This window comes from Canis aureus, chromosome 12, assembly GCF_053574225.1.
Source record: "Canis aureus isolate CA01 chromosome 12, VMU_Caureus_v.1.0, whole genome shotgun sequence".
NCBI classification, from domain to species: Eukaryota; Metazoa; Chordata; class Mammalia; order Carnivora; family Canidae; genus Canis; species Canis aureus.
The window spans coordinates 39062556-39084541 of record NC_135622.1 but is presented as its reverse complement, the minus strand read 5'-3'; the positions used below and the strand labels follow the sequence as shown (position 1 = coordinate 39084541).

Genomic DNA, 21986 nt, shown 5'->3' with positions numbered 1-21986 from the left:
TCCAGTTCCATCCATGTCGAAGCAAATGGTGGGTATTTGTCATTTCTAATGGCTGAGTAATATTCCATTGTGTACATATATACCACAGCTTCTTTATCCATTCATCTGTCGAAGGACATTGTGGCTCCTTCCGCAGTTTGGCTATTGTGGACATTGCTGCTATAAACACTGGGGTGCAGGTGTCCCGGAGTTTCACTGCATCTGTATCTTTGGGGTAAGTCCCCAGCAGTGCAGTTGCTGGATCGTAGGGTAGCTCTATTTTTAACTGCAAAGACAGAAATTTAACAAGTGTCATTTCTCTTACTTATGAGCTTCTGCAACTCAAATCCTACCTGTATTTTTAATTTATCAGAACATAGATTAATATGTAGAGATGTGGGGATTCCCTGGGTGGCTCAGTGGTTTAGCGCCTGCCTTTGGCCCAGGGCACGATCCTGGAGTCCTGGGATCGAGTCCCAGGTCGAGCTCCCAGCATGGAGCCTGCTTCTCCCTCCTCCTGTGTCTCTGCCTCTCTCTCTCTCTCTATGTCTATCATAAATAAATAAATAAATAAATAAATAAATAAATAAATAAATCTTAAAAAAAGTATGTAGAGATGCCTTTTCCCTGGAGTCTAAACAGTATAAATCAAGAGGGCAGCTGTTCAAGGTCACTCTGTGTCCTTGGATCTTGAATGAGAGGGACCCTCGTGTATATTCTTTGATTTATTTTGTGGGTTTGTGATACATGGGTCCCTTTAGAGCTTCCTATCCAGGGCATGAGGCCCCCTTATGTGATTCTAAGCATCCAAAAGCATTCTAGAGTTGAGGGAGAGATGATAACTCTCTAAATAGGATCCAGCCCAGATTGTGTGAGTCAGAGAGGCATTGTTCCTGTATCTACATTTATGTCTCCTTTGTACCCATACTGTATGTAGGGAAGTCTTACTGAAAGCCTCCTAGTTTTTTCACCTGAATGAAGACCTATCAAAGGAATGGTTTTGTTTTGCTTTGTGGGACGAATAACACACCTTTCAGGGGAAGCATGCTAGTGGTTAGAGTCAACTTCCAGGAGCCCCAAGGACAAGGTGAACTAGGGAGACACCAGTAGGCTGCCTGGGTTCAGGCCCCACTTACCAGGGCAGTTTCCGAATAAGGAAATCTTTGCAGGATCTGGTTGCTTTTCATTGACTTTAGGTGTCTTGTTCTGTTCCACTGGACTTACATTCCTACCAACACTCCTACCTCAACCACATAAATCCTTTCTTTCCTCTGCTTCTCCAGTCTTTGCTTTCAGGAATTTTCAGTATCTGTACTGACTTTGGTTCCGGGATTGTTTCCAGTATGTTCACGAGGGGGGTTATTTTACTTATTTACCTACTTGCTCTGACCTGCATACCAGTCACATACTTCTCTCTTCCATCATTGTTCACCAGATGGAGAGACCATGGAGCTTTATTTTTTTTTTTTAATTTATTTATGATAGTCACACACAGAGAGAGAGAGAGGCAGAGACATAGGCAGAGGGAGAAGCAGGCTCCATGCACTGGGAGCCCGATGTGGGATTCGATCCTGGGTCTCCAGGATCGCGCCCTGGGCCAAAGGCAGGCGCCAAACCACTGCGCCACCCAGGGATCCCACCATGGAGCTTTAATGGTCAGACGAGGTTCAAATCCTAGTGTAATCTTAGGCAAGATACCTGCCTTTCAGTTTCCTTGGTTGAAAAATTGGCTTAATAATATTTGCCTTAGAGTTATTGTAAGACTTAAGTGAGATATCTGTTTAACTGTATTTAACCCCATACCCGATTTATCTTATATCTTCAATCCACGTTCATTTATTTGCCGCAGGACAAAGGCCTAGCTAACTCTGTTGAGGGTTAGCGATGGTTGTGGGGCTCTGAGAGACGCAGTGCTTGGAGAGAGCAGAGGACCAGCAATGGGATGAGAAGAAAGAATTGTGAGGTGAAGGCTTTTGAATGTTAGTTTTGGGAGATCAGATTTCACGTTTTATACAAGTCAATTTTTTTTAAAGATTTTTATTTATTTATTCATGAGAGACACTGACAGAGGGAGAAAAGCAGGCTCCCTGCAGGGAGCCGGATGTGGGACTCGATCCCAGGACCCCAGGATCACACCCTGAGCCGAAGGCAGACGCTCAACCACCGAACCACCCAGGCGCCCCTATAGAAGTCAATTTTTTGAGAACAGTGTTATTGAGGTATAACTGACATAGAAAAGAGTGCACATATTTTAACTGAGTACTTTAAGTTTTTCCATATGTATACTGCCATGAAACCATTAGCATAATCAGATAGTGAATATATCTGTTACTCCCCAACCTGTCCTTGTTCCTCCCTGCTTTCCTCTCCACTTCCCCTCCCCCAGCAACCACTAGAGCTTTCTGTCTCTAGTGATCAGTTTTTGTTTTCTTGATTTATATAAATCGACTCATATCATATCTCCTCTTTTTTTTTCCCTGGCTTATTTCACTCAGCATAATTACTTTGCTCTTTGTGTATATTGTATGTTTCCGTAGTTTATTCATGTTTATAGCTGAACACTATTCCATTGTATGAACATATCATAGTTTATTTGTTTCTCTGTGCATGGACATTTAGTTGTATCCAGTTTTTGGTGCTTCCTAAAAAGGCTGCTATAAACCTTTAAAAACTGTTCTTATTAAACATGAGACTTGTGGGTGCCTGGGTGGCTCAGTGGTTGAGCATCTACCTTCGGCTCAGGGAGTGATCTGGGGTCCTGGGATCGAGTCCCACATCAGGCTCCCCGCAGGGAACTTGCTTCTCCCTCTGCCTATGTCTGTGTCTCTCACGAATAAATAAATAAAATATTTAAAAACAAACAAAAACATGAGATTTGTTAATGAATGTGAAAAAGGATTGAAACGTCATGAAATGCTGGTTACAATCCTGCCTCCTTGTTACTGCTTAGGTATGAGATAGGACTAGTTAAAACACATACATGGGGCAGCCCTGGTGGCTCAGTGGTTTAGCACTGCCTACAGCTCAGGGTGTGATCCTGGAGACTCAGGATCGAGTCCCACGTCAGGCTCCCTGCATGGAGCCTGCTTCTCCCTCTGCCTGTGTCTCTGCCTCTCTCTCTCTCTCCTGGGTATTCTCATGAATAAATAAATAAAATCTTTTTTTTAAAAAAACACATACATGTATCAGACCTGAAGGTACTTGGAGAAACGTGTCACTGACAATACAGTTTAAGGTTCTAGGGTAAACATGGCATGTTGAACATATGCCATCCCTCCTTCTTCAAAACCCACTAAATTAAAAAAAAAAAAAACACTAAATCCATGATAAAGAAAAAAAAATTACGACGTAACCTGCAGGGGAAGAGATGATGAGACTTGGTAGCCCGGGTGGGGAGCAAGTAACTGCTGTAGCTGACCAGAGAAAGCCCAGTCCTAAAAGTGCAATGGGAGAAGCTAAGGTAAACTTGTATCTAGACTGAAGCATCCTGGAAAGACTCAGCAACTGGGAGCACTAGATGCCCTAGGACTGGAGGTCTCAGGTTAGGAAGAGGAAGGACTGAAATGAGGAGGACTCCTGCAAAGCTGAGTCAGTCTGTTGGAACCCCTGCCCACCTCTTCCCCTCCACTCTCCTTGCAGTGGTCTCTAGAGGGTCTGACATTCAGACTGGGTTTTGAATGTTGAGGCTCCTGGCTTTCCTGCTCTGCTTGTCTCTGGATCTCTGGCAACTGGACCTTCATTGCCCAGGTAGGAGATTAAAAATGTCTCTGAGAAATCTGACCAGCCCAAGAAAAAAGACTAACTATATAGTAACATGAGGGTTCCCAGAGGACCACCCAGCCAAGCCACTCTGGTCATCCTAAAGTGGACATAGCCTACTCACCAGCTCAGTGTCCACTCTGTTTTTTTGTTTTTAGTTTTTTTTTCAATTGAGACCATAATTTTTTCTCCCACATTTTTATTTGCCTGAAGAGAGATGAATGTACTTGTTATCATTGTCAAGCATATCTTACTCAAACTAACCTTGAATTACAGAGAAAGCACCAAGTTCACTGTGTGGGACAATGTGGCTTTCCAGGCAAGTGATCAACCTACTGTAGCGGCCACTGTGTCTCTGCTTTAATAGCTCTAACAACTGTCAAATGGTTTACACAGTGTAGGATTTTGTGCTTAAAAAGACCAAACGACATGCTGATTAAATATTTCCTGTACAAATGGCTTTTACTTATCAGTAAGAAGACATTCTTGGGCATCCTCCCTTCTCCACTCTGCCCAGATCTGGCTTCTCGTGGCTGCTGCTGGCTGAAGCTGAGCACCATTCCCTCCACAGTCTGGAGTGATTTTGGGTACTGACATCCTTGGAGCCGGCACTGGGCTAGGCTCTTTCAGAGATCTCTGGCACTAGATTGCTCCAAGAATGCCGTTTGGTCAGAGTTACCCTGGCTAGCGTGCAGCACTCTCACAGTGCAGGTTCAAGCCCACTGGGGTAGAGTCCTGGCTCCCTGAGGCCTGGCGTTCTGAGCCTCGGTATTGGCCTAGGAGCATGGCTATAGAAAAGAAAGGAGGTCGAATCAGGCTCCAGCTCTGACCTCAGTGGCAGACACACAAGGGTGGCAGGTTTCTGGACTCAGTCAATCCTGCACAAGCTTCGCTGCACCAGCCACAGGGTCAGAGGTCCCACTCAGTCATGATTTATGTAGTGGCAGCATCAAAACCAGATAGTTTTCTTACACTTTTTATTTTTAATTATTTTTTAAAGATTGCATTTATTTATTCACGAGAGACACACAGAGAGAGGCAGAGACACCGGCAGAGGGAGAAGCAGGCTCCATGCAGGGGACTGGATCCCAGGATCCCTGGATCACAACCTGAGCCGAAGGCAGATGCTCAACCACTGAGCCACCCCAGTGCCCCCACTTTTAAAAAACAGTTATTTATGTATTTAGTTAGCTATGTATGTGTGTCATCTCTACACCCAGCCTGGGACTTGAACTCACTACCCGGAGATCAAGAGTCGCATGCTGCTCCGGCGGGGCCAGCCAGGCGCCCCAAAACTTCCCTTATACTTTAATTCGTTCTAAGAAAAAAAGACCTATTCTCTGCGAGGTGGTTCTTGCGCTTCCGCTCCAGAGGGTCTCTAACTTCCCGGGAATGGTGCCCGAATGCTGTTAGGGTACCCTAAAATGCCCACGTGCATTTTGCATTTTTTGTGAAGGTCATGTAGTCAGGAGGTTCTGATCCAAAAATGTTTAGGAACGCAAGCGGCAGATCATTCATTCCTGCAATCTCTGCGCAGGACAAGACCCGGGCCTCCAGCCGCATTTTCAGCCCCAGCCTCGGAGGGTGGTGCAGGAGGACCCCGCCTCCCTCAAGTCTTGCACAGCCCCTTGGCTCCGCCCCCTCTGGGCGGGGCCAGCACAGACCACGCCCTCCAACCCGCCCATTCGCTGCTCCAGGCGGGGCATCTCTACTGGGCATGCTCAGTGCCAAGGCCAGGCGTGGGTCTCCCGGCCGGAAACCCGAGCGGCGCGTGCGTATCTTTCCCAGGGTGTCCCGCGCTGCTGTCATGGCCGCGTCCAGGTGACGATGTCCGCACGTGGGCTTCCGGGGCCGTGGGAGTATTCACAGGCACTGTCGCCGCTAGATTTCGGCATCTTTGGACCCTCTTCCTTTCACTTTCTTCTTTTGACTCCTGTGGGAACCCGCTTTGACTGCAGCGATGTCCAGGGTGATGTGGACGCCGGAGCTGGCAGTTTTGAGGGGCTTCGCCACCGCGGCTGAGCGGCAGCGGTGGAAGCAGGAGGGAGTCTCCGGCTCAGGTGAGAGAGGCGAGGTTGCCCGGAGCACTGGAAGGTCCTCCTTGTTTCGATTATTATTATTATTTTTTTTTTTTTCTGCCGCAATCTGGCTGATCCCTTAGGCGTAGGATTCTTGCTGCTGGATGCGGGGGGCGGGGTCCCCGGGCTCCGCGCCTTCTCCCTGCCTGGGTTCCGCGGTAACCGCCGAAGCCCGGTCAGCTTCTTTTCGGAGCCCTTAACGTTTAAGGTCATTTAATCCTTGCGATAAACACTTAAGGTGGATACTCCGTTTCATGCCATTTAGCCGGTGAAGACGTTTAAAGACAGATTGACTAATTTATTCCGGGTCCCACAGCTGATATGCACAAAAGTTGAAACGAGGCAGCAACGATGTAATGTTTGTGAACTGTGCACATTTACTGGAGAGGCAGGGTTAAAAGCGTGTTTACTAGTGACAGATGTGGGATAAAGGCCCATCTGGTTGTGGGATTTAGGCTGGACCCGGAAAAAAAATAACAGTTTAGTAGGACAGTGTCTAAGTGTGTGTGTGTGTGTGTGTGTGTGTGTGTGTGTGTGTGTGAAGGCAACAGGTGCTTCTGGAGAGAGGTAGTTTTTGAAGTCTGATTTCATGGAAGGAGTCAGACATGAGCTGAATTTTGATTAAAAAGGTCAGACAAGTGGAGAAGAGCTCAGCAAGAGAAATCGCAGGTGTAAAAATGTGGAGGCGGGAAGGTGCATGGGGTATTAGAGGAGCAGGGAGAGAACCAGCTGTTCCTCAGAGCAATAGTGGGGATCCGAGAAGCTAGATTATGAAAGGCCTTAGACCCGATTGTAGAAACTTTTCTGTTGTGAATAGGACTCTTTTTGAATTTCCAGCAGTAAATGACCAATGAGGAATATTATTCCTGGATCTAATTTCTACCTTGCGGCTCATCGTATGGATGAGCTGTGAATCGTAGAAGTGATGTTCATAGAATAATAGGAATTTGTTCAGTGCTTTGTGATTAATGTATAGTAAGCATTCTAAGGAAATACATTTTTTTTTGCATGTGAAAATGGTAGATTTGCCTAATAGCGTTATCCTTTACAACATGAAAAGAATTGGTCTTTTGGATTATTGAGCTGATTTTTTATATTGCAGAGAGTGGATCTTTCTTACAATTGCTGCTCGAAGGGAACTATGAGGCCATATTCTTAAGTTCATTGACTCAAAATATTTTTAACTCAACAATGATGACTGAAGAAAAGATTGACAGCTTCCTAGAGAAGCAGATAGTAACATTCCTGGATTACTCAACAGATTTGGACACAACTGAAAGGTAGAATTTTATTTGAAATTTTCATAGAGAAGGGACGCCGAGGTGGTTCAGTGTTGAGTGTCTGCCTTTGGCCCAGGTCACGATCCCAGGGTCCTGGGATTGAGTCCTGCAATGGGCTCCTGGTGGGGAATCTGCTTCTCACTGTGCCTATGTTTCTACTTCTCTTTCTGTGTCACTCGTGAATAAATAACATTAAAAAAAAGAAAAGAAATCTTCATAGAAAAGCCGACTGAATACATCTAATAGTGCTTTGCCAGTGTAAGACAGTCATTGTTGGAAAATGTGCTCTTCAGTATGGCAGCCACTAGTCACATGTGGTTGAGCTTGAGGTAGGTAGTGCAACTGAGGGACACAAGTTTAAATTTCATTTAATTGTAATTAAATTTAAAAGAGCCCTGTGTGGCTCATGGTTATAATATTAGACATTGAGACATAAATTGTTTAAGTTTCAGAAATTTTATTTTGTAATATTTGGATAATCTCTGTGCATGTTGGTTAATATTTTACATTTTTAATACTAAAACTGAAATGAAATTGTGGTTATACAGTGGTTCATATTTGTTTCTTTATTCTTGTATGCAGACAACAGGTGATATTCCTAATTGGTGTAAGCAGTTTGCAACTTTTTGTTCAGAGTAACTGGACAGGGCCGCCCGTTGATTTACAACCTCAGGATTTTTTGCCGTCCATTTTGTTCCAGCAATTCAGTGAGGTATGCTTCTTGGAAATGTCATATATAGTTATTATTGTGTTACTGTTTTCTTTAGGAACTGGTTTTTATAAACTGGAGTTAATAGTAGGTAGGAAAAAAAAAACATGACTTTTACCTTGTACAAAATCTACTAAGAATGCTTGTTCATTAATCAGATTTTTCAAGTACTTCCAGAAGGTTCAGTGTCAGGAATGGAATTATTAGAGATAAGTGTTAATAATCTGAAGGTAGGGCAGCCCCGATGGCTCAACGGTTTAGCGCCGCCTTCAGCCCAGGGTGTGATCCTGGAGATCTGGACCGAGTCCCACATCAGGTTCCCTGCATGGAGCCTGCTTCTCCCTCTGCCTGTGTCTCTGCCTCTCTCTCTCTCTCTCTCGCTCTCTCTCTCTCTCTGTGTCTGTCATGAATAAATAAAATCTTTAAAAATAAACAATAATCTGAAGGTAGAAGGGCTCCTGCCTGGCTCAGTTGGTGGAGTGTATGACTCTTGATTTTGGGGTTGTTGGTTCGAGCCCCACGTTACGCATAGAGCTTACTTAAAAAAATAAATAGGGGCACCTGGCTGGCTCTGTTGGTTGAGAGTCGGACTCTTAGTTTTGGCTCAGGTCTTAATCTCAGGGTCAAGAGATTCAGCCCTCTATTGGACTCTTTGCTGAGCATGGAGTCTGCTCGCATGCTCTCTCAAATAAATAAATCTTTGAAAATAAATAAATAAGTAAAATATATTTTAAAAATCTGATGGTGGGAGTGGAAAGAGAAGTACAAAAACAGCCATAATCTGATAGCCACAGTAATTAGCTCTGTACACATCTGTGTAATAACTATATTATGTTGTAATAGAATAATTGAAATTCTGATCCTGGCCCTAAATCATTAACAAGAGATTAAAAAATTTTCTGTATGTTATGTCTAAGAAGGGAATTTAATGTTCACTTTATAAAAGTTGTCATTAAAGTAAAATCCCAAAGATTATGTCACTTAAAGAGATATGCCTCAGTTGTCTAGAAATTTGCTTATATGGAACATCTCATTTCTTCTCTTGTTGTGTATGAAACAGTTTCTGCCTCTTCAGCCCTGTGGTTTAGGTTAAAAATTCACCAAATAGTCAAAGTCGTAAGTGTTTGTTGCACACAGATATGTGGGGTGAGTGCTTAATTCACATGTTCTGTTTTTAAAAATTTTTTTAAAGATTTTATTTATTTATTCATGAGAGACCCAGAGAGGGGCAGAGACATAGGCAGAGGGAGAAGCAGGCTCCTTGCAAGGAGCCTGAAGTGGGACTTGATCCCGGCACTCTGGGGTCACTACCTGAGCCGAAGGCAGATGCTCAACTGCTGAGCCACCCGGGCATCCCAATTCACATGTTCTATCAGTTTGAGGATTCTGGAGATGAGAAAATGGAAGCTCCCAGTGGTGAAGGAAACTTGTCGGAGGTCTTAGAGCTAGGCAATTGGAAGCCACATTTTCTGGGTCCAAATCCAGCCCTCTTTCTGCTATACTAGTGCAGAAGCACCTGTGATGTCAGGTAACAATTCAAAGCAGTACAGAAATAGGTTACATGAGAGATTTGGACTGTAAAATATTGAAGTTAACCAAGAGATGTGGGGAATGGGAATTTTGTCAGTTTAGCTGGGAGTGGTCCTTGAGTTAAACCTGAAGGGTGATGAGAAATGGACAGGTAGGGAAGAGGAGGAAAGGCAGTCTGGGTGCGGTCATGTAAGTAGATGCTCACAGCGGGGAAGAGTGCAGTGTTTGTGGGAGCGGGATGTTGTGAGCCTGCTGAAGTAGCATTGAAAGGTCAGACTTCATGGGATTCAGGCCAGATTGTAGGAAACTTTGAGACTTTTTAAAAAAAATTTTTTTAGATTTTTATTTATTTATTCACAAGAGACATACAAAGAGAGGCAGAGACACAGGCAGAGGGAGAAGCAGGCTCCATTCAGGGAACCTGATGTGGGACTCGATCCTGGGTCTCCAGGATCATGCCCTGGGCTGAAGGCAGGTGCTAGACCGCTGAGCTACCCAGGCTGCCTGAAACTTTGAGACTTTGATTTTAGTTTTTTTTTTTTTTTTTTTTTCCATTAGAACTATCTCATACATTGGGGAAAAAAAGCATACGAAGTGTATGCAGTTGAAATAATAAAACTCCTTTGTTCTCACCACCCAGTTTGAGAGAGAAACATTAGCAGCGCAGGAGAACAGAGCTTCATGACCACTGTTCTACAGATGTGGAGCAGAGGGGCCCTGTGTGGGGCCTGTGTGGGTGTGGGGGAGCCTTTCAACTGGTCCCTTCTGGTTGGCAGCATTTGCTAGATCCCTGCTGTGCACCACTAATCATAGCATCTTCTCCGTGTGCTGTGACTGGGAAAGGGGTTGGGAAATACCGCCTTAGAAGGTCCCCTGCGTGCGCTTCTGGATGATGTCCCCGGCTGCCCTCTCCCATGAGCCAGTCCCATGAATTTTGTGTTAACCATTCCATTGCTTTTCTTCATAGTTTCAGCACCTATATAACTGTAGAATACCTATTGTTTAATTTTGCCAGTTTTTGGACTTCTGTAAAATGAAACAAACTGTATACATTCTTCTGTGACTTGCTTTGCTCAATGGTATATTTTTGAAATACTGTTTTTTGAAATACTGTATTTTAAAATACTGTTATTCATTTTTACTGTTGTATAGTATTTCAGTTGTATGACTGCATCAGAATCTATATGTCTGTCTATTGATGGCCATATAGTATGTTTCCTTTTTATTTATTGCTGTATATTACATTAATGCTATTAGGAACACATCTTCTGGAAATCATTTGCAAGAATTTCAAAGCATAGCATACTAAAAAATGACTAATGCAGTGTGCTTAATGGAGGATGCTGTTTTTACTGGTCCTCGGGCTATGATCTTTTAGCCACTTATACACCCTTCCCAGCAAGGAGTGGGGAAGCTCTGCAGTGCTCTATATATCCACAAGTGGAGTTGCTTTGCCTTAGAGTGTAAGCATGTTCATCTCTTTTTGGTAAGGTCAGGTTGTTTTTATTTTTATTTTATTTTTTTAAAAAGATTTTATTTATTTGACAGCACAAGCCAGGGGAATGGCAAAGGGAGAGGGAGAAACAGGCTCCCTGCTGAGCAGGTTCCATCTCAGGACCCTGGGATCATGACCCGCGCTGAAGGCAGATGTTTAACTGACTGAGCCACCCAGGCGCCTCTCAGTTTGTTTTTATTTTTTATTTTATTTTTTTTATTATTTTTTTTGTCAGTTTTTTTATTTTTTATTTTTTATTTAATTTTTAATTTTTTTAAGTTTTTATTTATTTATGATAGTCACAGAGAGAGAGAGAGAGAGAGAGAGAGGCAGAGACACAGGCAGAGGGAGAAGCAGGCTCCATGCACCGGGAGCCTGATGTGGGATTCGATCCCGGGTCTCCAGGATCGCGCCCTGGGCCAAAGGCAGGCGCCAAACCGCTGCGCCACCCAGGGATCCCGTCAGTTTGTTTTTAAAAGGAATATTCAATTTATACTCTTTGCCAGCAATCTGAGAATTTGGAAGGTAGGGGGAGTTGAAGTTTTTAAACACGTCAGTATTTTCTAATTGTCATTTTTCTGTGCTGATTTATGTTTCTTAGCTCTTGTGAAGCACAAATATTTGTGAACATATTTTATGGTCATGGAGTATAGTGACCAAAGCCAAATTCATTTTCCCTGCTTTTAACTTATGGCCTTGTCCATTTTTAATACTGTTTTCTGATGTCTGGTGCTAACCAAAGGTATAGCACTGAAGGCCCATGTCCAAGCATTACTGGTCACCTCTTACAAAGAAAGGTTGATCTTAGTAATCTGGTTTTATAGTAAATTTATCTCAGGCTTGCTGATGTTTCAACTTTTTTTCACTATTATTATAAATACTTATTTTTACATGTCACATGCTGTTTTGACTGAGGAATAATTCCTAAGAGAGTCATAACCTTTGCTTTGTCAGTTTTTATTGAAAATGTAAACAATCCTTTTTAAAAACAGACCATTCATTTCCCAAAACCTCTTGAAACACATTTAGAACTCAGCTGGAATATCAGTGTTATATCTTGGGGGTCGGCAGAAGCTGATTTACCTAAGCAGAAGGTAGAAAAGCATTTCATTTTTTCATGATGATGCAGGGTAGCACTGGGAAGAGAAATGTGTTTATTTGGTTATTCATACATTCACTCATTTATTTATTACTTGCCTTGTTAATACCATTTCCAGAGAAGGTTTTTTTTTTTTTTTAATTTCATTTTAGAGAGAGAAGAGAGCATGTGTGAGGAGAGGAAGGGGCAGAGGGAGGGAGAGGGAGAGACAGAATCTTAAAGCAGACTCTACACCAAGTACAGAGCCAGACAGCAGGGCTGATCTCATGACCCTAAGATCATGACCTGAGCTGAAATCAAGAGTTGGATGCTTAACCGACTGAGCCACCCAGGTGCCGCCCATCTCCAGAGAATTTTGAATTGAAGAGTAGGTGGTTTAGTAACCACCCTTGGGTTTGAGTATCAGAGACAGTATACATAGGTAGTATACCACGGGCTATTGCTTTGTATCGTTTTTTGTTACCCTAGAATTACTCATTTATTACTTATCTATAGAGATTTCATTTAGAAGAGAATGATTTAAATTTCTGCTAAATTAATGTGTTTCTCATTTCAAAATGATTAGAATATGGTTTTTTTTTTTAAAGATTTATTTATTTTAGAGGGAGAGAGAGAGAGAGGCATAAGAGCAGGGAAGGAAGAGGGCTGAGGGAGAGGGAAAGAGAGAGAATCTCAAGCAGACTCCTCACTGAGCATGGAGTTTGACATGGGGCTCGATCCCACGTTCCTGAGATCATGCCCTGAGCTGAAATCAAGAGTCAGCTGCCCAACCAACTGAACCAACCAGGCACCCGGATTCTTGTCCTAAAGGCATGTCATATCTTGTTGTACTTCACCAGTTTGGTTGGGACTTTGGGAAATAAAGGTGGTTAAATCTTTATTTTGGTATCTTTGTATGAGAAGAGAACTCGATGAGGCTGTGAATACAGTCTGGGTACAGAGGGCAGGTTTTTCTCCCAAGCTTTTGAGTGAGTGTATCCAGTGGTGTATTCAGCACCTCCACTTGGAGGTCTCACAAAACACCTTGGGCTCATGTGTTGCAGACTGATCTCACGGTGAGGGGCTCCTCTACACTGGGCCTCTTCCATTATCTGTATGTCAGTAGCACACCACCATAAGTGGTCCCAGTCAGAAGACTAGATGTGATCCTGGCCCTGTCCTTGCAGCCTTCTAATGCTTGGCCTGGTCCTGAACCATCCTGAGAGGTAGGAAGAGATCTATGGGGAAGGCAGCTGGGGTGGTAGGAAGAACAGTGGTTTGGGAGTAGGACAACACGCTGGGATTTCTGTTCAAACACTGACTTCTGTGTCATTTTTCAGCTACACATAACATTTATATCTATTTCCTTCTAAAATTGAGGTAGCCATAATAACGTCACCATAGTTTCTTAATTATTGAAGTTTAAAAAAAATTCCTTTGCCCTTAGTGTAGGTAATGGTAAGCTTTGTTTGTGGTTTGGTGGCGCTTTTTCATGGTAAATCTCTATTTCTCTGTTACACTTCTTGATGATGAAGGTAGGACAGTGGATGAACCCACAGCTATTTCTTTCTTGGCCATATTGAGCTCTTCAACAACATATTGAGCCAGGTACTGGCATTATTTGGCTTATTTAATTTAATCCTTATGAGAACGCTATAATGAGTGAGTTTTATTATTTCATATTTGAGGCTTCAGTTAAAAAATTTACCCATACCAAACGAGTAAGAGGCAGAAAAAGGACACTATTCTGTGTCTATTACATTAGAGCCCGTGCTTCTAATATGTAAGCATGCTTGCTGTCTATTTTGTGGTAGCTGTCAAAATTATAAAGTACACATCTTAGAAAACATGGGTGCCTTGTCCATTGTAGAAAATCTCTGTTCAGCCAAGGAGTGGATTTTTCAAAGGCATCTCTTTTTTTGCAGCCTTATGTTCTTACCGGTCCATGGTTATAAGCCCACTCAGCATTTGCTATGTAGGACCTTATTGGCTGTTTGGCTTAGGTATTATGGAGCAAGGGCAGCTTGGGTGGCTCAGTGGTTTAGCGCTGCCTTCAGCCCAGGGCGTAATCCTGGAGATCCAGGATTGAATCCTATTTTAGGCTTCCTGCATGGAGTCTGCTGCTCTCTCTGCCTGTGTCTCTGCCCCCCCCCCCCTCTCTGTCTCTCTCCCTCTCTGTCTCTCATGAATAAATAAATAAAATCCTAAAAAAAAAAAAAGGAATTATGGAGCAGACCTGCTTTGTCATGACATTTGCCAGCTAATGAAGTATATGTGAAATGTATTTACTAGAAGTACTTTAACATAGCGATGCTTTTTAGAGATGATATTTTGTAAGTAAATCTATAAAGAATGAAGCCTCTTCAATACTAGCATTTTCTTAATTTCACTGTTCTTCTAAAGTGCAAGCATATAGGATTTGTGGGTCTCCAGGGGCATTTATAATGTTATGATTCTGTCCAGTGCCAATTGCTGTGTAATAGATTGATGCCTTTGTTTCAAAGCTGAGTTAAGGAAAATATGTTATTATATGACCTATAAAGATTAATATTTTGTTAAATCATGTCGTCTTGTCTTACATATTTTTTTTTTAGGTCAAAGGACTGGATGCAGTTGTTCTGAATCTGCTTATTCTAGACGGTGAATCAGTCTACAGCCTGACCTCAAAGCCTATACTGCTTTTATTAGCACGAGTTATTCTAGTGAATGTAAGGCATAAACTGACAGCTGTTCAGGTAAGGAAAGAAAAAAAGGCAGTTGGTTCATACCCAGGGATGACTTATGTGCTGAGTAGCATCAGACTTCAGGTGTGATGCTGACAGTGTTTTGGTGTGTTTCTTAGTTGACTAGGTAATTCACTGTAAAATCTGATGAAAATAAAAATGTTCTCTCTTTGTGAGATTATATTGAGCCCCTTTAAAAGGATTAAATAGATGTATATATGTGTATGTGTGAATGTATATCAATGTTCATTAGTTTTACAGTGGATCTTAATTACTGTGTCCTGGTTCACATCATACCTTGGTTCATTATTCGGGTTGAATTTATTACAGCATTTGTTGAATGTCTGTTACATCATTTTTTTTTAAGATTATTTATTTATTTATTCATGAGAGACAGAGAGAGAGAGAGAGAGAGAGGCAGAGACAAGGCAGAGGGAGAAGCAGGCTCCCTGCAGGGAGCCCAATGTGGGACTTGATCCCAGGACTCCAGGATCATGCCCTGAGCCAAAGGGAAACGCTCAACCACTGAGTCCCCACAGGCATCCCTGTTACATCATTTTTAAAAAAGTACTTATTTACAGAGAGAACGCAAGTGTGGGTGACACAAATGAGCAGGGGGAGGGGCAGAGGGAGAATCTCATGGTGCTGAGATCATGACCTGAACTGAAATCAAGAGTCAGAATGGACTGAGCCACTCAGGTACCCCTGTTACATCATTTCTTTAAAGAATTATTTACTTTTCACATGTCACAAAATATTCTTTTGTGTTTCTTTCAGGGGTTTAAAAATGTACAAACTGTTAGTTCTTGGGCTGCACAAAAAACAAGGGATAGTTGTTGGATTTGGCCTGGAAACTATAGCTTACTGACTCCTGTTCTGATTGTGGCAGCTTGACCCATGTTACCAGAAATAATAAATTAAATTTTATATGAAACCTCTCAATTTCTTAGTATTGGCTGAAAAATTTTGAGAAACAGTTTTCAGTTGGCAGATGTAGACTTGGTCTATACTATGTAAGGGCTTAATTTCCTAAGTATTTCAGTTTAGACAAAGAAAAGGTAAGGCAAGTTTTGCCTCTATCATTGTCATGAAAGTCAGGGGAATTGGAATCAGTTGTACTAGAAGAGGTTTTACTAGATGGGTTTCAATATGTCAGAGGCCTTATCTGTGATTTTTTGGCCCTGTTAGCTTGAATTAAAAAAATGTTTCCAGAGTTGATCTGAGTGAAATGCTCTCTTATAAAATGACTAGTAATTGGCTCTGAAGAAAGTTGCCAAGGTACAAGGCTGCCAAATGGCATTATTTTCTTTCTAGTGAATTAGTTTTTTTTTTTTTTTAATTTTCTTTATTCATGAGCAACACACACGGGGGTGGGGGGGGGGGGCAAAGACACAGGCAGAGGGAGAAGCAGGCTCCACGTAGGGAGCCTGATGTGGGATTCGATCCCGGGTCTCCAGGATCACATCCTGGGCTACAGGTGGTGCTAAACTGCTGGGCCACTGGGGCTGCCCATGACTTAGTTATTAATGAGTGAGTGAGACAGTTATAAATTTTGTTGGTGGAAAACTTTCATCAGCAATTATGTTAAGCATTATTTTTAAAAGATTTTATTTATTTATTTTAGAGCTGGAGCACACTCCAGCAGGGGGAGGGGTTGGAGGAAGAGGGCCAAGCAGATTCTGCCCTGAACATAGAGCCTAGTGCAGGGCTCGATCCCATGACCCTGAGATCATGACCAGGGCCAAAATCGAGTTGGATGCTTAACCAACTGAGCTACCCAGGCACCCCTGTTAAGCATTTTTAAAAAAGGTATATGTACTGTCAACTTAGAACAAATAGATATGTGAATTGCTAGTTGTGGATGTCATACTTTGTAGGATTGGAGAGACAAGTTATTTGAATTCTAAACAGATTCTAAACAATTTTTGACTTGGGTTTACAACCCTGTTTTCTTGTTACATGTCACCATGCAAACATTACTTTTTGCTGAAATCTTGCCTTTCAGTGAAAACATGACAGTTCTTTTTTCTTTGGATCTTTAATATGTCATTTTCTAATTGATGATATAAAAATGACTTCTTTGATAAGTGAAGATAAAAGAAGTGTCCTACACTTATCCAAGTTAATTTTAACCTTTTAAAGTTAGCTTTGAGTAGGCTTACTTGTAAAGGATATATCTAGTTGTTCATTGTGATGTTTTTGTGGAACTATAAAAGAAGGTGATTTTCCTCCCAATCCTCTAATCTGTAGTAGATAGGCTAGTATTAGTAATACGTAAATGTTGAGTAAAAAGAGTCTTGGCTTTGAAATCAGATCAGAGTTTGTCTTGCTTAGCCACTTAATAGCTGCGTGACATTATGCTAGGTAATTTTTCTGAAATATTATTTTCCTTATTTATAATTATTTAAAAAATGAAGAGCACCTGGCTGGTTCAGTTGGTAGACCTGTGACTCTTGATCTTGAGGTTGTGAGTTCAAGCCCCACATTGGGTGTAGAGATTACTTAAAAATAAAATCTTTTAAAAAAATTTTTTTAATTTATTTATGATAGTCACAGAGAAAGAGGCAGAGACACAGGCAGAGGGAGAAGCAGGCTCCATGCACCGGGAGCCCAACATGGGATTCGATCCTGGGTCTCCAGGATTGCGCCCTGGGCCAAAGGCAGGCGCCAAACCGCTGCGCCACCCAGGGATCCCAAAAATAAAATCTTTAAAAAAAAAAAAGGAGTAAGCTCGCAATTTTTTTTTTCCTTAAGATTTATTTATTTATTTATGATAGACACAGAGAGAGAGGCAGAGACACAGGCAGAGGGAGAAGCAGGCTCCATGCAGGGAGCCCAACGTGGGACTTGATCCCTGGACTCCAGGATCACGCCCTAGGCCAAAGGCAGGCACTAAACTGCTGAGCCACCCAGGGATCCCAAGTTTCTTTTTTATTAATGCCTCAGATTTTCTATTAAGCAGTTCTTGGCAAATAGAAAAGGGAACCTTTATTTTTCAATAGAAGAATAGGCTATACTTCCTCTATTATTTTCCACATTCCTCCTCTTGGGTTAAGAGTTAATGTGTTGGGCAGCCTGGGTGGCTCAGCGGTTTAGCAGGTTTAGCACCGCCTTCAGCCCAGGGCCTGATCCTGCAGTCCCAGGATCAAGTCCCACGTCAGGCTCCCTGCATGGAGCCTGCTTCTCCCTCTGCCTGTGTCTCTGCCTCTCTCTCTCTCTCTCTCTGTGTGTCTCTCATGAATAAATAAATAAAATCTTAAAAAAAGAGTTAATGTGTTGATCTGATGTTTAAAGGTTCAGCATCTGATGATGTATGTTTTCTTTCTTTTTTTTTTTTTTTAAGATTTATTTACTTAGACCTTGTGCGTGCAGAAATGGGGGCTGGGGGTGGGCAGAGGGAAAGAGAAAGAGAGAATTCCAGGCTGGCCTCACACCCAGTGCAGACCCAACGCTGGGCTCCCATCTCACAACCCTGAGACCATCACCTAAGCCAAAAATCAAGAATCAGATGCTTGGACTGACTGAGCCACCCAGGTGTTCCAGGGACAAGGTTTTTTTTTTTTTTTAAATAGTAATCAAGAACACTAGACAGTAGAAAAAAGCCTACTGTGTTCTCAGCCTGTGCATTAGTCAAGACAGTGTATAAAAAGCGGTGTCTATCCTCAAAATGTTTGGGCCAGGTGGAGTTCTACTCTTGAAAAATAAGAGCTGTCTGATGTGGTACTAACTTCTAGGAACAGTGCAGAAGTTCAGAGAAGTGAGAGACTGATGTGTGCCCTCCTCATGGGAGAAGGCTTCATGGAGGGATTTCACAAGGATATGGAAGGGATTGGGTTAGTTTCGGGAAATATTTGAATCCAAGGTATTTCTTAACGTGTGGTTTGTGTAAAATACATTGCTTTGAGGAGGATGTAGAGATGAGCAGGGCATGATTTCTTATCTTATTGGGCAGATGGTGGACAACACTGAAAGCTAGGGATGACCTATATGAATGCGGTGGAATGTGTTTGCAAAGGAGGTAGTAGTACAAATAATATGCTAGAATTTCAGAGGAGGGAAGAAAAATTACCCCTCCCCTCCCATTACCACCACTGCATACTCTGCCTCCTGGAATCTTGCTGGAGCTCTCCTGGAGGAGCTGCTGTGTGGACTGTGGTGCTGAGGGGGTGCCACAGTGGAGATGATGACAGCAGCAAACATTTTAAAGGAGGAGATACTAAGTTCTGAATGGCATCAGGAAGCCCAACTGGCTAAAATTACAGGCTCTGAGAGAATGGAAGAGAGAGGTTATTCTTGAAGAAGAGAAAGAAGCAGATTTGGGTATTATACCCAAGGACAGAGCAGTGGATGGATAAGTTTGTTGAAGCATAACTTTAATTTCACGCATGTTAAAAAGATTCTAAACACTGCTTTCAATTAATGTAAAAATTGTTTTTCAGAGAGGCCTTTATTTTCAGCTTACGTAGTACTTTTTTTCCTAGAGCTTGCCATGGTGGACTTTGAGATGTGTGAGTATTCACCAGCAGTTACTGGAGGAGCGCTCACCACAGCTCTCTGCTCTTGCTGGAGACTGTATCCAGGAAGGTACGTAGCAGATTTTGTTTGATGTGGGCACGCAGCTCCATGCTAATTTCTAAGCTGAGACAGTCCTTTTTACTTTTTTTTTTTTTTTAATTTTTATTTTATTTTATTTTATTTATTTACGATAGTCACATAGAGAGAGAGAGAGAGAGAGGCAGAGACATAGGCAGAGGGAGAAGCAGGCTCCATGCACCGGGAGCCTGACGTGGGATTCGATCCGGGGTCTCCAGGATCGCGCCCTGGGCCAAAGGCAGGTGCCAAACCGCTGCGCCACCCAGGGATCCCCTTTTTTTTTTTTTTTTATATAGGTAATAGTAGTTTTTTTTTTTTTATATAGGTAATAGTTTTCTGGTTGAGGTTGTTTCTTTTTTTTCCCCTTTATTTCTGGGTGTGGAATATCACAAATTATTAGGGTGTCAGATTATAGAATTTCTTTTTGCCATTGAATTTTAAAAGAGGTAATCACTATCACTTATTTTATCTATTTAGAAAGTGTAGGTTACCAGGATTTTATCGCAAATTGCTTAAAAGTATTTTAATATTTTCTCTGTTCTTTAAGAAGCCTCTTTGGAAACAAACATAAACTTTATTTTATTTATTTTATTTTATTTTATTTTATTTTATTTTATTATTTTTAAACTTTGTTTATTTTATTTTATTTTATTTTTTTTATTTATTTATGATAGGCACACAGTGAGAGAGAGAGAGGCAGAGACACAGGCAGAGGGAGAAGCAGGCTCCATGCACCGGGAGCCCGATGTGGGATTCGATCCCGGGTCTCCAGGATCACGCCCTGGGCCAAAGGCAGGCGCCAAACCGCTGCGCCACCCAGGGATCCCAAACTTTGTTTATTTTAAAAAAATACCTTAGCTTTCCTTACTTTCCCTTTGTGAATCATGTACGGATGTTCATTTTATCTAAGATTAGCATAAGCTTATGTATTTCTACAGTAGAACAAAACAAAAGAAAACTGAGAAATTAATTTCAATCAAACACCTAGTTTAGTATTATTTGTTCCTGCACAAATTAGTGTCCTGTCTAGTGTATTGTGGCCTACCTTGTTACTGCATAGATGTACCTTTGAAGGAAACAGACTCCAGTTGTAGTAAATTGTGCCAAATTACATGCAGAGTAGAAATTACTCATCCTCTGTCCTATTGAGCACATGAAGAAAGCCTTTGTTTTTTTTTAATATTTGGCAGGAAATAGACTTTACTGAGGATGACAGTAGACAGAGAGGCACTTTTACATTTTATACTATTTTTATTGTAATATGTAATTTATATAAAGAGGACCTAAAATATAAATGAAAGTATAAACCACACACCTCTGTCAGTGCCTTGCACTGCCTGTGTTACAAATGCTCTTCACATTTCCTAAGGAAGCATTTTGAAAAGAGGAAAAATCTTGAGTACTTAGACACTTGGTTTCCCTGGGCTTTTGGAATGATTATTCTTAGCAAAAGTTATGAAACAAAAACAAAACAGATTCTCTTATAGTGAAGGAAACTTGAACACAAAAGGACTTGGTAATGAACTTCTGAGTTACAAGGTATGTCTGATTCCAAAGCCCATATTCCTTTCACGTAGCAAGAGTATGTTTGGCATGAGAATGTATACATGTGCTTATATGTGTACAGTACTGTCTGTTATTCATAGTTTTTATTTCCGTGGTTTACTTAATCTGTAGTCATCTGTGGTCTGGAAGCACATGATCCTCTTTCTGACCTATTGTCAGAAGATCAAAGCATCACGATACTTACATGATTCCTCTCACTTCACCTTCTACGTAGGCATTTTACCGTCTCACATCATCACAAGAAGATGTGTGATAACAGTACAAAAAGACATGGAGAGAGAGAAAAAATGTAGTGTATCTTGGATTCGGTACTACTGTGGTTTCATGCATCCTTTGGGGGTCCTGGGACATGTCCCCCATGGATAAGGGGGGATGTGTTGGGGAAGGAGTGGTTTGTGTCACTCTGGGTGGAGAAGCAATGATTTGTACTTGATGGATAGCACATTCATGAAGGGATAAAACAACCCTTAACATATGCATGTATGCAATTTCAAGAAGCTTCTATACCTTTCTGCAGTCTGTTTCCTTTAAGGATAGATACATCTATGCAGTAACAGTCTAGACCACAGCACACTAGAGGAAGATGTTAGTTTGTGCAGTAATAGATATTACTAAGCTTGGTAATTTTGTTGAGATTAATTTCTCAATTTTTTTTTTGTTTGAGGGTAGAAATACATAAGCATATGCTAATCTTAGATAAAATGAACATCTGTACATGATTCAAAAAGGGAAAGTAAGGAAAGTATTATGCAGTGAGTATAGTAATTGATTGATTTATATTGTTTATGCCAAGACTTAGACCACTTATATTCTTTTAGGATTTTAGGTAATACAAGGCTGTGGAACAAGCAAAAGACATGTTAGATCAGACTTTGTATATATACAAAAAAAAATATATATATGTGTGTGTGTATGTGTATGTGTGTGTATTCTAGTATGGAATTTACACCTGACATATGATAGATTAGTTGTTTTATTACACGTAAGGAATTTGCTTTTCTATACAATGATATTTGAGTAACAGAATTGAAAAACAGCTATCCCTTTTTCCTACAGTAGTCTTTGGTTTAATGCTTTGGATTATAAAAGATTTTTATGAGCAAATTTAGCTTTCTGAACCATCTTTATTTTCACTAAGGCTACAGAATCTCTAGACTGTGAGCTCCCTGTGAGCTCGTTTTTTTTTTTTTTTTTTT

General features: G+C 41.5%; 1 protein-coding gene across 2 annotated transcripts in view; it reads left to right on the top strand.

The window, feature by feature from the left end:
- Positions 1-5489: 5489 nt before the first annotated feature.
- Positions 5490-21986, top strand: part of TTC27 (tetratricopeptide repeat domain 27) — a 172651-nt gene continuing 156154 nt past the window's right edge. The window contains exons 1-5 of one of the 2 annotated variants that reach the window (XM_077843652.1): positions 5490-5798; positions 6919-7096; positions 7679-7808; positions 14503-14643; positions 19113-19215. In XM_077843652.1, coding sequence (XP_077699778.1) covers positions 5699-5798; positions 6919-7096; positions 7679-7808; positions 14503-14643; positions 19113-19215 — 652 coding nt within the window. In that variant the 5' untranslated portion in view covers positions 5490-5698. The remainder of the gene's footprint in view (positions 5799-6918; positions 7097-7678; positions 7809-14502; positions 14644-19112; positions 19216-21986) is intronic. The other variant, XM_077843651.1, reaches the window with a different exon arrangement.